Below are 15,515 nucleotides of genomic sequence, written 5' to 3' on the forward strand. Positions count from 1 at the left end.
TTTAGTCAATCATGATAAAAATAAGTAGAGCTCTGCTCTACAACATTGTACCTATAGTCAAAAATAATGTATCGTAACTCAAAGATTTGGTAAGAGAGTAGATCTTACAAGTGTTTTTGCCACAATTAACACATAAAATAACCATATAGAATTTAATTTTAAAAGAAGTTTGTCAAAAACAACCAAGCCTTAAGTCCTGCTGTATACAAGGAACGTATAAGAAATCAAATAAAGATGCAATTTATTCCTAGACACACACCCTTCTCCTACTAGGAACTCCCAACCATACTCCTATGCCACATTTTCAACATTCTTTGTGGCTGTAGTGACATTTTTGAATCTTTGCTTTTGTTTCCTAGTTCTTGGGGTTACATACGTCTCCCATCAGGTTAGTGTACACTTGGTTGTTAATTCTGGTAGAGCACAGCACATTAAGACACAAAAGTTGCTTAACTGTCAAACAGCACAACCTGGATTCCCCTCCCCCAACACCATCCCACTTCTCTCTCTCTCTCATTTATCTTCTACCTTCCTTCTTTTTTTTTTTACAAAGGAAGAAAACTTCTTAATAGGGATGAGCAGCTTTTTTGTCAGAATAGAATAAAGACAAGATTCTTCTTAAAGTGTCTGATTTATATGAACTGTATTTTTAGGCATTTCCAGATGTTGCATGCATGATGGTTGTGGTGTTGGTAAATGTGAAGGATTTCCCACATGAAGAATGGTAGGAATTGGGAATGTGAACTCGGGAGAAAAAAACACCCAGACCCTCTCTCTTGCGTGCTCATAAAGACACCCTAAATTAACTTAGAAAATAGAAGCCACAGCTGATGAAAACAATGGGAACTATTCCTAGCTCCCCATTCAACAGATTAGTTGCCTGATCAATCTCCCTGACCCCCTGACACACACGATGTATCTCAGGAGACCACGAGAGATGCCAGATTTTATCTGCTTTAATTATTTTATGATGCATTGCAGAAGGATATTTAAAATTTCTAAGAATTAGAAATATGAAATATGGTCCAGCCAGAATTTTTTTAAAAACCCAGGCAGTGGGCTCTTTGCCCACAGCTTTCCATCTGCCCCAGAAATGGTGCCCATCTGCACCACACTGTTTGTGGCTTATGGGTTTTAATTGGTACTGAACATGCAAAGCAAATGGCACAGACGCATCATCCTCTTTGAGAGCTGAGGTGGTATTCAGTGGATAGACGGAAGTTTTCAATTCAGTCATGCCATGTGGAGGACTGTCTTTGCCCTTGGAGTTTTCTTTTTGGCCAATAATCTTTTTGGCCAAGAATCTACTTGGTCAAGAATCTAGAACAACTAACTTAGTACCCAACCCTGGTTGCACTTTAGAATCACCTGTTTAGCTGTGGAAATAAACAGGCACTAGGGCTATCCCTAGATCAAATGTATCACAATTCAGAGGCATCAGTACTTTTAAAAATTTTCCAATAAAGTCTAAAAACCATAGTTTTCTAAGCTATTGAAAAATTTTCTCTCTGTCTCTCCCTCCTTCTCCCCCTCCCTCTCCTTCTCTCATTCTTTCACTCATCTCCTTTTCTTCCTCCCTCCTTCAAATATAAGTTTGGTGCAAAAGTAATGGCAAAACCTGCGACTCCTTTTGCATCAACCTAATAATAGGCTGTTGTGACATGATTATTTCCCCAAGAACCCTCCCATTGTCGTTCTGTTAAAGCCATTTAAATCTACAGTGTTCTATTTCCAGACATTTTCTAGGATTATAGGAGGCTTGTTTTCAATATATGTGTTTATAAAATGATGTGAAGCACCATTTGGCTTTACCAGTGGGCCAGCTTGGCTCTGGCCCTTGGTAGAAGCAGAAGATTAGGAATTGAGTGATGAAGCTGAAGAAACTTGGCCAAATGACTTTTCCCATTTCCTCTTCATTGTCATTGATGCCTGTACCCACATATAGGGCCATTTAGAGTACCAAGCCCTCCAGTTCATTCCAGTTCATTCACTGATTAATTTATTCATTAAATAAATAAATGTGGACAGATCTTTTTCACTCTAACAATATTCCTGGCCCCATGCTAAGTGTTAAGTATACTCTGATGAATAAGAAAATTCTTCTGCTTTTACGTGAATGAAGCATAGATACTTAATCGTAACACAAGGTTTTGCATTCTTAAATGGAAATTTTTGAACACAGTCTTATTATTATACTTTGTGTTCTGGGGTACATGTGCAGAACATGCAGGTTTGTTACATAAGTATACATGTGCCATGGTGATTTACTGCACCCATCAACCCCTGTCATCTACATTAGATATTTCTCCTAATGCTATCCCTCCCCCTACCTCCCACCCCCTGACAGGCTCCTGTGTGTGGTGTTCCCCTCCCTGTGTCCATGTGTTCTCACTGTCCAAATCGCACTTATGAGAACATGTGGTGTTTGGTTTTCTGTTCTTGTGTTAGTTTGCTGAGAATGATGGTTTCCAGCTTCATCCACATCCCTGCAAAGGACATGAACTCATCCTTTTTTATGGATGCATAGTATTCCATGGTGTATATGTGCCACATTTTCTTTATTCAGTCTATCATTGATGGGCGTTTGGGTTGGTTCCAAGTCTTTGCTATTGTGAACAGAGCCACAATAAACATGCATGTGCATGTGTCTTTATAGTAGAATGGTTTATTAATCCTTTGGGTATATACGCAGTAATGGGATTGCTGGGTCAAATGGTATTTCTAGTTCTAGATCCTTGAGGAATCGCCACACTGTCTTCCACAATGTTTGAAACAATTTACACTCCCACCAACAGTGTAAAAGCATTTCTGTTTCTCCACATCCTCTCCATCATCTGTTGTTTCCTGACTTTTTAATGATCACCATTCTAACTGGCATGAGATGGTATCTCATTGTGTCTTGATTTGCATTTCTCTAATGACCAGTGATGATGAGCTTTTTTTCATAAGTTTGTTGGCTGATAAATGTCTTCTTTTGAGAAGTGTCTGTTCATATCCTTTGCCCACTTTTCGATGGGGTTGTTTTTTTCTTGTAAATTTGTTTAAGTTCTTTGTAGATTCTGGATATTAGCCCTTTGTCAGATGGATAGATTGCAAAAATTTTCTCCCATTCTTTAGGTTGCCTGTTCACTCTGATGATAGTTTCATTTGCTGTGCAGAAGCTCTTTAGTTTAATTAGATCCCATTTGTCAATTTTGGCTTTTGGTGTTTTAGTTATGAGGTCTTTGCTCATGCCTATGTCCTGAATGGTACTGCCTAGGTTTTCTTCTAGGGTTTTTATGGTTTTAGGTCTTACGTTTAAGTCTTTCATCCATCTTGAGTTAATTTTTGTATAAGGTATGAGGAAGGGATCCAGTTTCAGCTTTCTGCATATGGCTAGCCAGTTTTCCCAACGTTTATTAAATAGGGAATCCTTTCCCTATTGCTTGTTTTTGTCAGATTTGTCAAAGACCAGATAGCTGTAGATGTGTGGTGTTATTTCTGAGGCCTCTGTTCTGTTCCATTGGTCTATATATCTGTTTTGGTGCCAGTACCGTGCTGTTTTGGTTACTGTAGCCTTGTAATAAAGTTTGAAGTCAAGTAGCATGATGCCTCCAGCTTTGTTCTTTTTGCTTAGGATTGTACTGGCTATGTGGGCCCCTTTTTTTGTTCCATGTGAAATTTAAAGTAGTTTTTTCCAATTCTGTGAAGAAAGTCAATGGTAGTTTGATGGGGATAGCATTGAGTCTGTAAATTACTTTCAGCACCATGGCCATTTTAATGATATTGACTTTTCCTATCCATAAGCATGGGATGTTTTTCCATTTGTTTGTGTCCTCTCTTATTTCCTTGAGTAGAGGCTTGTTGTTCTCCTTGAAGAGGTCCTTCACATCCCTTGTAAGTTGTTTTCCTAGGTATTTTATTCTCTTTGTAGCAATTGTGAATGGGAGTTTGACAAAATTCAACAGCCCCTCCTGCTAAAAACTCTCAATAAACTAGGTATTCATAGAACGTATCTCAAAATAATAAGAGCTATTTATGACAAACCCACAGCCAATATCATACTGAATGGGCAAAAGCTGGGAACATTCCCTTTGAAAACCGGCACAAGACAAGGATGCCCTCTCTCACCGCTCCTATTCAACATAGTATTAGAAGTTCTGGCCAGGGCAATCAGACAAGAGAAAGAAATAAAGGGTATTGAATTAGGAAAAGAGGAAGTCAAATTGTCTCTGTTTGCAGATGACGTGATTGTATATTTAGAAAACTCCGTCATTTCAGCCCAAAATCTCCTTAAGCTGATGTGCAGCTTCAGCAAAGTCTCAGGAACAAAATCAACTTGCAAAAATCACAAGCATTCCTATACACCAATGACAGTGAGCCGAGTCTTAAAGACTAAATAGGAATTAACAGGGCAAAAAAGGAAAAGGGGCATTCCGGATAGAGGGGAAAACAACCAAAAGCTCAGAGGTGAGAAATTGTACAATCCCTGTAAGAGTGTGTGAGTGTTCAATGGGGCTCAAGTTTGGCTTGCATGTTGAGGGCTGGCTGCTGACTAATAGCATCAGGCTTCTTCCCTCACTGCTGCCTGTGAGCACATTTGAGGCTTTCACTTTTGATATAGAGCCTCGCTTTGGATGATCCTTTCAACAAAATCTAACTGCATCCTAATTTTTTATGTTTATTCCATGTTTCTGTGGTTTTTTTCTTTCTTTCTTCCCTACAGGCTGGTGGATATTGGGTTTGGGGAGGGTGAGGACTGATGAATTGAGTTCCCATTTGATTCACAGACTATATGGCACACATAAAACACACCCTTATTAGGGAATCTTAATGAGGGATACAGGCTTTCAACCTCTAGTGATAAGGTTGCCAAGCCTTTCTGGAGTTTGGGCCTGGGAATCTGAATTCTTAGCAGGCTCCCCAAAGTAAACTCAGCACAGTCAGATTGGACAGCACTTCCCTAGTGCCCAGTGCTGATCTGAGAAGGTACATTTAGGGCGTACTAGCTAACACTTATCTAGTAGTAACAAATGCCAAGAATCATTCAAAGTGCTTTTTAAAAATTAACTCAACCCTCATAAGAACCCTAAAAGGCAAGCTTGTAACTATGTCCATTTTAGAGATAAGGAAACTGGTGCACAGAGTTCAAATGACTTGTCTGAATTGCACAGCTAGTCAGTGGCAGAACTGGAATCAAAGCTACTCTGATTTCATACCCTAGATTGCTTTCCTAAATTTTCAAGGCCATTAGCCAAGCTGATACGAAATACCTGCTATGCTCCAGGCACAGACTATATTGCAGCAGATACATAAAAGTATTAGGTCGGTGCAAAAGTAATTGGGGTTTTTGCTACTACTTTTAATGGCAAAAACCACAATCACTTTTGCACCGACCCAATACAACAGAGCCAGTGGTGTGCTGGTAAACACGTTATATCTGGTTCTCTGGGTGGGGGGAGGGGTGGAGACATGATATGTAATGTTTGTCAGTTTCTATGGTTCAGATGTCACTGACCATGGAATTGGGAAGAAATGTGCACAGTGGGCTCTGATAAGCTGTTATGAGCTGGCTCCAGATCACCACATGATACATCCCCTGCTCACTTGTGACTTGCTGCCTGGTGTCAGCTATCACCACAAATGCCATCATGAAGGTACCAGCCAGTGGCTAGGGAAGAACAGAGAAGGAAAATCTATTTTCTCAAACAGCAGGAGTGTCAAGCGGCTTTGGAGAGCTAAAGTCGTGCTCTTGGTTGGGATAGTGGGAGGACCAAGGAAACTGCATTTCAGCACTTGAACAGCACAGCACAGAGCCGGGGGCCACCCATCGGGGGAGATCAAGGGTAGGCGCTCAAAGGCCTTCCTACCCCCAAATATCCTTCTTGATAATCTCCTTACAAATTTATTTACTTGTTTAGAGACACAGTCTCACTCTGTCACCCATGCTGGGGTGCGGTGGCATGATCTGGGCTCACTACAACCTCCGCCTCCCAGGTTCAAGCAATTCTCCTGCCTCAGCCTCCCAAGTAGCTGGGACTATAGGTACCTGCCACCACGCATGGCTAATTTTTGTAATTTTAGTAGAGATGAGGTTTCACCATGTTTCCCAGGCTTGTCTCGAACTCCTGAGCTCAAGTGATCCTCCCACCTCAGCGTCCCAAAGTGCTGGGATTACAGGGATGAGCCCAATTTATTTCAACTCAACTTGTTTTCCCTTTCTTTCTCTCCCAACCGCATGTCAAATACAGGTCTGCAAATTTTCTAGGGAGAATTTCCTGCCACACCCTATAGACCAGCTGCCCTTCATAAGTGCAAACATTCTCCGCAGGGCTAACGCAGAGGACCCATGAGGCAGCCTTATAGCACATAACAGCTATGGGGGGCCTGGGGACCCAGATGACAGACAAGATGCATGGTGATTTTTTTGTGGTATTTTAGTTACCAGCAATGTTTCTATGGGGTCAATCTGTCCAGTCTCCGGGGTGCAGCAGTGGATGAATACTTCAGGCAGTCAATAGTAGTAAGTGTGCTCTCTTTTCAGGCTTTCTCCCATGTTTATGTATTGATTCATTCACTCATTCACTCATTCACTGGCGTGCACTGCGCTGCCAGGTTCTGTGCTAAGCCATCACAGAATAGGAGAAAGAGTTCCCTAGAGCACTATGTGTTCAAGTCTTCCAGCTCTAATCTCCTCCATCAATTAAGAAAATCAGCAGAGAATGATACTATTGAAAGCAAGAAAATTTTTAAACTACCTTTCAGTAAGTAACTTGTAGTTCCCCACTGCCCTGACCCACCCCATACGCAACTCAGCCCTTACATTTGTTCAATAATTCACATCCTTCCTTTCATTCTAGTGGCCCAAAACATAATAGAAGAGCAAGCATTATCTAACAGCTTAGAGCAGGAGCTTTGCCGTTAATCAGATTTAAATTTCAGCCATGGCCCCGTTTTGCTGTGTAACCTTGGAAAACTTTAAGTTTGCATCATCTGAAATTCTTTCAGTTGTAAGTAGAAGAAAAATCAAATTGGCTTAAGCTAAAATTGAATGACTGTCTTTCAAAAATTACAAAGCCTAGAGACAGAGTTTGCTTCTGGGACGTGTTGCAGGATCTCCAAAAATGTCACCAGGATGTGATTTTTCTATCCTTATCAATTATCTCTACTTCCTCTGATTTAACACTTTTCCTAGACAGGCTTTCCCTTCGTGGTAACAAGATGGCTACAGAAACTCCAGCCTCTGATTTTTACGACTCTAAATTCCACAGGAGAGCCTGCCTTTTCCTAATAACTTAAGTCAAAAGCTCCAGATTTAGTTTAGGTAGTTTAGTTAGTTATCCTACCTTGGATTATGTGCTCATCTATGAACCAATCACTGTCTTCAGGGGAAAAGTAGTGCTCTGACTTGCTGATCTGGGGTCATATGCCACATCTTTTACCGAGGGTATACTAAGTTCACATGGAACTTTTTGGACAGAATGTGGAGAAGAGATAAACCCGCACTGCTAAATAAATTCTGGATAGTCAGAAACACACACACACACACACACACACACACACACACACACACACACCCCAAATGCCTGCTCCAGAGATTTTTAAAGAGTAAATGATACATCCTAGTAAAGCCCTTAGCACTTAGTAAAGCATGAAAAGCACTCAGTGCTTAACATAGTAGGTACTCATTTTTTATTGTTTTTATTGTTAACATTATTCTCATTAAGCTCATGCTTTCTAAATTCCAACTCCTGATGACTTAAAATTACAGAAGAAAAGCTAGACTGCAAATTTCCTTGAGCTCAGTTTATCTTGGCAGAAAGGTAACATCTTTGATTTTTTCCCCCAAGGACACATTCGATGTTAGGATTTTGATGACTCAAATAGTCAAATACACAGTAAACTTTACGGATGCAGAAGAGGAAGATCTACACAGATTTGTGCAAATCAGTGTTGCTCTGGATGTTTAAAATCTTCTCTCTACATCTCCCACCCACAAAACTTCATTGCAGACTTTTGCTACTCACACAGGGGAGAGATTTCAGATATTGGTCACATATGGGAATGATGCGTCAGTATTAGTTTCATTTATTGCTAAATAAAGATAATGATGTTTCCTTCCTAGGATATTATCCCCATTTTATGGATGACACATAGGAGGCAAAGTGGAATGATAGGTTGCATAAAGTCACAGAATTAAAAATTGTATTAATTGGAACTAGGATTTGAACCTTTCAGAAGGCTCCAAAGTCTGGGCTTTTAGCCACTCTGCTTTGTGCCTCTAAAGTGACGGCATATATGTGAATGCACTTAGGGCCAGTGAATGTATTAAGGACAAGCAAAGAGCTACAACTTGTTAGGTGCTTTCTCCATACTAGGTACTGTGCTAAGTGTTTTAGAGGCACCAGCTGATTTTTAAAGAGGGCACTCAATAAATATTCATTTCTGTCCTCTTCCCCTCCACTTGAAAAGACTCTGAAATGAGAATTCCTACCTTGACTTGGCTCCATTTTTTTAGATGGGGGTGTGAATCCTTTTGGGGTGACCTTTCATTAATATTTTGTCTTTTTCTCCCTTAGAAAATTAATAGTCATATTTGTTTTCTGGGCAAGAAAGTTAAGACTTAGCCAGGTGGTTGTTTACCTGGAGCTACTGGGGAAGCAAGGGTGAGAATTTAGAAGGTGCATCTGGCTAATGAAAAAATAATCCATCTTGATATCATGATGCACAAAGGGTATCCTGGATGTTAGGATAGGCCAGAACATGCTGCAGTAACAAAAAGAAACCTCAGTGGCTTCTAATAACACAGGTGTCTTGTTTTCTACACAATTACCATCATGTGCTAGCTTTAGCTCTACCATGCATTACTCACACCAGTAATTGGGCCAGTGCAGCAGCTTCTATCTGAAATGATGCTGGTCACTCAGGAGAAAGAATGAGTGTGTTAAAATATGAAAGGACAATGAAAGCTTCTGCCTGGAAACGGCACAAGTCACTTCTGTTCACATTTGATCAGTCGAAGCAAATCACAAGGCAGTACCTGAGCTCAAGTGGGTGGAAAACTGCAATCCTACCATATGCTCAGAGCAAGAGAAATGGCATCTGCAAACGACTCTAATAACTACCAAAGATCCAGAAAAAAATCGACTTTGATTAGCTTTATTTATTGCTCTGAACTACCTCCTGAATCCTAGGGAATATTTTAAAAATTATGTCTATGTGGGTTTTCCACCGATGTCATTCATTCATTTGTGCATTAATTCAACAAATGTTTATTGAGATCCTACTATGTGCCAGGTACTGTGGTGGTGCTAGCACATGTATGGAAAGTAATTTTTAAAGTCTCTATTCTTCAGGAGCTCATACTTTATCTAGGGAGATGCAAAACATGAAAAGAAATAATAACAGTCAAGACCGATAAATTCAATGTGCCAAGTACAATGGAAAACTCTAGAAATATTTTATTTTCAGGCGAGTGAAGGAAGGTAAGTCTTTGGGGACACCATGAATACAGAGAACATACAACCTCCTTTGAAAACTTCTAAAGCACTTCAGAAAATCCAACTCCTTGAAGTGATACAGTCCCAGCAATGAGCCAATAATTATGAATTACTCTAAAGTTTGCAAAGAACTCTTATATACATGTTTTTTCACTTAACATGCAGAAGAATCTTATGAGGAAAGTAGGAGAGTGATTTTGTCACCCTTCAGCAAATGCAGGTACCAAGTTTCAGGGAATTTAAATGACCTTCCAAGGTTCCACAGCTAAAATAGGTCCAGCATCTAGATTGCATTGTATCTTTCCCAATACCCTTTCTATTCCTGCTTATTCTGCATTTGGCATAAACCATAGCTACTTCTGCATGACTCTTGTTGTAGCCTAGTGGAAGTTAAATTGCCTCCCACAAAAATAAATTAACTATGAGGATGACCTTCTGAGTTCGATGTTTCCTTTGTGCTCCACTCCATTTTTAGAGGCCTGAACAACCTTTCCCTTTGAGCAGCTGTGGAAGGGAACTGTCCCTGCCCATGCTTTGGCTTGAAGGATGGCTGCCCTCTGTGTCCTGAGTCATCCTCCTCTTCTCTAGTCAAACCTAGCTCCATGTAAATTTGTTTGAGTTCTTTGTAGGTTCTGGATATTAACCCTTTGTCAGATGAGTAGATTGCAAAAATTTTCTCCCATTCTGTAGGTTGCCTGTTCACTCTGATGGTAGTTTCTTTTGTTGTGCAGAAGCTCTTTAGTTTAATGAGATCCCATTTGTCAATTTTGGCTTTTGCTGCCTTTGCTTTTGGTGTTTTAGACATGAAGTCTTTGCCCATGCCTATGTCCTGAATGGTACTACCTAGGTTTTCCTCTAGGGTTTTTATGATATTAGGTCCCCCCATCAAAAAGTGGGCAAAGGATATGAACAGACATTTCTCAAAAGAAAACATTCATACAGCCAACAGACACATGAAAAAATGCTCATCATCACTGGCCATCAGAAAAATGCAAATCAAAACCACAATGAGATACCATCTCACGCAAGTTAGAATGGCGATCATTAAAAAGTCAGGAAACAACAGGTGCTAGAGAGGATGTGGAGAAATAGGAACACTTTTACACTGTTGGTGGGATTGTAATCTAGTTCAACCATCATGGAAAACAATATGGCAATTCCTCAAGGATCTAGAACTAGATGTACCATATGACCCAGCCATCCCATTACTGGGTATATACCCAAAGGATTATAAATCATGCTGCTATAAAGACACATGCACACGTATGTTTATTGCGGCACTATTCACAATAGCAAAGACTTGGAATCAACCCAAATGTCCATCAGTGACAGCCTGGATTAAGAAAATGTGGCACATATACACCATGGAATACTATGCAGCCATAAAAAAGGATGAGTTTGTGTCCTTTGTAGGGACATGGATGCAGCTGGAAACCATCATTCTTAGCAAACTATCACAAGAACAGAAAACCAAACACCGCATGTTCTCACTCATAGGTGGGAACTGAACAATGAGATCACTTGGACTCGGGAAGGGGAACATCACACACAGGGGCCTATCATGGGGAGGGGGGAGGGGGGAGTGATTGCATTGGGAGTTATACCTGATGTAAATGACGAGTTGATGGGTGCTGACGAGTTGATGGCTGCAGCACAGCAACATGGCACAAGTATACATATGTAACAAACCTGCATGTTATGCACATGTACCCTAGAACTTAAAGTATAATAATAATAATAAAATAAAATAAAATTTAAAAACCTAGCTCCAGATGTTACATTCACCCTATGCAGTTCCAGGTCATTGCAGCAGAGTAGCGTAGTTCTTGAAGGGTTTTGTCAAGAAGTAAGCTTCTCAAATGTGCAGCACCACCCAAGCATTAATCACACACTGAGAGAACTTGGCTGCCAAGGCAAAAGTGTCCAAGAGAGAAAGAAAATATTCCTACTGATCTCACAAATATATCTAGTACATCTGTCAACAACAACAAAATAATTCCAAGTCTTTTATCTTTTTTATTTCCTTACAGAGTAGAAATTCCCTTTGTGTTTCAGATAGCACAGTCTGGGCTCATCCATGGCCTGGCGTTCTGGTTTGATGTGGCATTTGTTGGATCTCTGTGTGTATACCCCCCACCAACATTTTCTCAGTCTGCTCTACCCCATGCTATCTACTATTTGTAATCACAATTTTAAAGTGTTTAATAATTGATTTCAATGACACTAATTCTTGTTTCTCCAATTTTCAAGGAAATAAACACAGATGTTAATGTTAATTTTAGATTTTAGGAAAAAGTGAAAATGAGATGCTTTTCCATGTGTCATATCAACTCTAACTAAACTATGCAAAGCCTCTTCAGCCAAATGGATTGAGCTTTGGAGGAGTGAGAGAGGATTTTTGCTTTTTGCACCTCTTTGGTCTTTAATAGAATCGATGGGGTGGTACCCCAAGCCTTTGCTTTTGTTTCTGACACACTGGCTTATACAATCTCTTGTATCCTGATACCTTGAATTATACTTTTCCCGGTTTCGGTTTATACTCTGGAGTCCTTTGACGATCAGGCAGATGTGTATTACTAATGCTAGTTGCAACATTAGGAAACTTCGCTATCTGTGCACCTTCCTATTGCACAGGTTTGAAAGTTGCAGGGAAAAGAGGGGAACGACTACCTACACGTTGGCTGTCACTGTTTGGTGTTCCTTGTGTGGGCTGCACCAGTCCGTGGCCCCCAAATCTCTATTCTCTTCCTGACTGCTGTACTCTCTTCCCAGGCTTTCTAGTATGTTCCAACTAGCAAAGAGATCTGGTCTGGGTCACATGCCCAGGTGGAGGAAAATGTTTACCGTGTGCTCTCCTTCATTCGTTGTGAGAATGCCCAGGCTTATAATTGTACCTGCTTAGAAAGAAATGCCCATGGGGCCGTAATACAGCTTGGGGGTCTGGGGGGAAGACTCAAGAGAGGTGACCCCTGGAAACCTTGTCAGAGCTGACAATCTGAGAAGAAGAAAATGAGGCACAAATAACCTTGACTCCATATGAACATGTTTGTTCAAAGAATACATACATTTTCTCCTCTCTGTAATAACCCATGTAAGTGAATTTGGTCCTGTAAGGGTGAGAGAGACAAGTGTGAAGTGGCCTACCTCAAGGGGGAAGTGTCTTTTAAATTAAATGCTTTGTCTTTTTAAAAATATATATAGAGAGAAAATTTGTGAGCCAGCTTGGGCAACATAGCGAGACCCTATCTCACAAAAGGTTTTTTTAAAAATTAGTTGGGCATGGTGGTGAATGCCCGTAGTCCCAGCTACTTGGGAGGCTGAGGTGGGAGGATCACTTGAGCTCTGGGCAACAGAAAAACAGGCCTTGAAACAGGGCAGAAACCCTGTTTCAAAAAAAAAAAAAAAACAGAAGAAGAAGGGGAAGGAAGATTTGCATTCTATTCTATATTACATCTGAGTATATTTTGATATAAAAGTCATTTATATTACTTAGGTAGGTAAATTACATATAATTTTTCCCCAAATCTTCTAGTCAAAATTAACCCTCTAGGAATTTGCCCCATGCTTAATGTGCCCCTTGCTCCCCTTCAGCCAGCAACCACTGCCCAACCCCTGGACAGGTGACCTTGGTGTAGAAGCACAGCAAGACTTTCTCACTTTTTCATATGAAATGAGGAAACTCCATTTAACACTCAGGCAGACACACACAGGATGTCTGAGCTGGAAGCATGGTAGACGCCATATGCTCTGGTAGTTTTTCTTGCCTCCAGAAGCCCCTTCAAGACCCCTGAACAGGTTGGCAGGAGTCAGTAAGAGGCCAGACTCCAGACATCTCCCTTTGCTGCACTATCCAAGCAAATCAGCTTCTGATTTAACCTTGTTACTTATTGGGCCTCTAATGAGCTTTGATTCAGAAATACAGGTTGCCATGGTGGCCAAGTCTATCAGTTTGAAGCATGGTTCCCCAGTTGTCCTATGTGATGTTGGGCAAATTGTTTAACCTCTCTGGGCATACTTCATAGGATGATTGTATAGATTTACTAAAATTATATACATAAACTCTTAATTCAGTACTCAGCATATGGTACTTGCGCCATAATTTTTTTTTTTTTTTTTTTTTTGAGACCGAGTCTTTCTCTGTCACCCAGGTGTGATCTCACTCACTGCAACCTCTGCCTCCCAAGTTCAAGCTATTCTCCTGCCTCAGCCTCCCGAGTAGCTGGGACTACAGGGGCCCGCCACCATGCCCGTCTAATTTTTGTGTTTTTAGTAGAGATGGGGTTTCACCATATTGGCCAGGCTGAACTCGATCTCCTGACCTTGTGATCCGCCTGCCTTGGCCTCCCAAAGTGCTGGGATTATACAGCCATGAGCCACCGTGCCCGCCTGCTCCATAAATTGAGCTATCCTTCTCATCAAAGGCCTCTATGACTCAAAAGAACGAAAACCACTATCAACCTTAGTCTGCAGTCCAACCCATTAATGTGGGTCTGACATGTGATTGGCTTTTATCTCTTTTTCTTGCCCTACAGGGTAACGGTTTGGCTGTCAACAGCCCCAACTGAGCCTCTGACTCATTGGTACCAGGTGCGGTGCCTCCTGCAGACTCCTCTTGGCCAAGGAAGGGAATATGCTGTCAGGGAAAATGCTGTTTGTAGCCAATAAACGGTAAGCAGGAAAGTACAGATATGTTTTCACCTCTTTTTCCTGGGCATTGAGGTCTGGGAGCAGGAAGAAGCTGGCGGGCCCCTGAGACTCCAGCATGTACAAACGGACAGCAAGCTTTCCAGAGGCCTGCCTGAGCAATGTGTGTGGTAAAGAAGAGGAGCTTCACATAACTCAAAGGCAGTGTTCTCTACCTGATCGTGGAGGAAGGAAGGAAATCCAGCAGCTCACAGGAGTATTTGCCAAGGCTTGAATGATCAAGTGTTTAAACCTTGTGTCAGCTTCCTGGACTGACTTACCTCGGTCGGTCTGGCCACATACCCCCAAATTTAGTACAATAAAATTGATCTGTATGCAGGGGAGAAAAGCATTCCAGAGGCAGTATATAGTGTCAGGAAGGACTCTGTGGAAATGGATTTCATGAGTTATCTGCAAGATTTACCTCGATTTATCTCTCATTTTTTCCATGTCCTATTTCACCTTATTGGAACTCTGCTGTGTGAGTTAGAGGATGGAAGAGTAGAGGAGTGGTTCCAAGACCTTCAGGGTATCAGGGGTACTCAGAGGTCATCTTATTCAACTTTCTTTCCTCGCTACCTCTCACTCTTCCTTCTATTTTATCTTTTGCAGATGTAACAGTCAAATTTTTATTTCAAAACTATTAAGCAGAGAAAGGCCTGTGCTTGAATACTCCTGTGACAAAGAGCTCGCCACCTCACAAACTAACTCTTTCATTTTTGAAGTCTTTATTTCTTTAATTACAAAAATCTAACATACATATAACTCAAAACTACACAAGTGTATAGAGTCCTTCTCCAGTCCCACACCTCACCCCACGCCTCTGATGTGACAGTTTGATTTGTATACTTTCAGGTGATTTTTCCGTGATGTGCCAGTAAAGAACATCATGGTGGGGCTTGTTTGTACAAGTTACACTAGAAGTCTGCAACTTAATTTTTACTTAGTAATAAGTCCTGAATCTGCACAGATAGATTTTTTTTGTTCTTTTTAATACATGCATAATAGTCCAGAGCATGGTTATACTATGATGTTTTTTTTTAAAAAAAAATCTCTGATTGACTGATTCAGGTTGCTTTCAATTATTTTGGCATTGCAACAAAGTCCGCACTAAACATCTTGGAACACACAGTGTGTACGGTGACATGAGTGTTTTCAAATGAGATGCCTAGAAATGGAAATGCTGAATCACAGAGTATGTACATGTTATGCTCTGGTAGATACTACTTTTCCCAATGGTTGCACCAATTTCCCCTTGCACCAGCAATAAATAAGCATGTTCATTTCTCTACATCTTTTCCTAAACTTCATGTTATCCATCTCTGTGATTTGTGTCAGTCTGATAGACCCAAA

At 40.8% G+C, this 15,515-nt stretch overlaps 1 protein-coding gene across 1 annotated transcript in view; it reads left to right on the plus strand.

The window, feature by feature from the left end:
- LOC102137288 (histone-arginine methyltransferase CARM1-like) overlaps positions 1-15,515 on the plus strand; it is a 278,594-nt gene that overhangs the window by 254,551 nt on the left and 8,528 nt on the right. The window contains 5 exon segments of the mRNA XM_074015792.1: positions 6,421-6,502; positions 7,830-7,929; positions 11,512-11,599; positions 14,012-14,092; positions 14,094-14,147. Of these exon segments, the coding sequence (XP_073871893.1) occupies positions 6,421-6,502; positions 7,830-7,929; positions 11,512-11,599; positions 14,012-14,092; positions 14,094-14,147 (405 nt within the window).

The sequence above is a fragment of the Macaca fascicularis genome, chromosome 15 (genome assembly GCF_037993035.2).
Source record: "Macaca fascicularis isolate 582-1 chromosome 15, T2T-MFA8v1.1".
Taxonomy (NCBI): domain Eukaryota; kingdom Metazoa; phylum Chordata; class Mammalia; order Primates; family Cercopithecidae; genus Macaca; species Macaca fascicularis.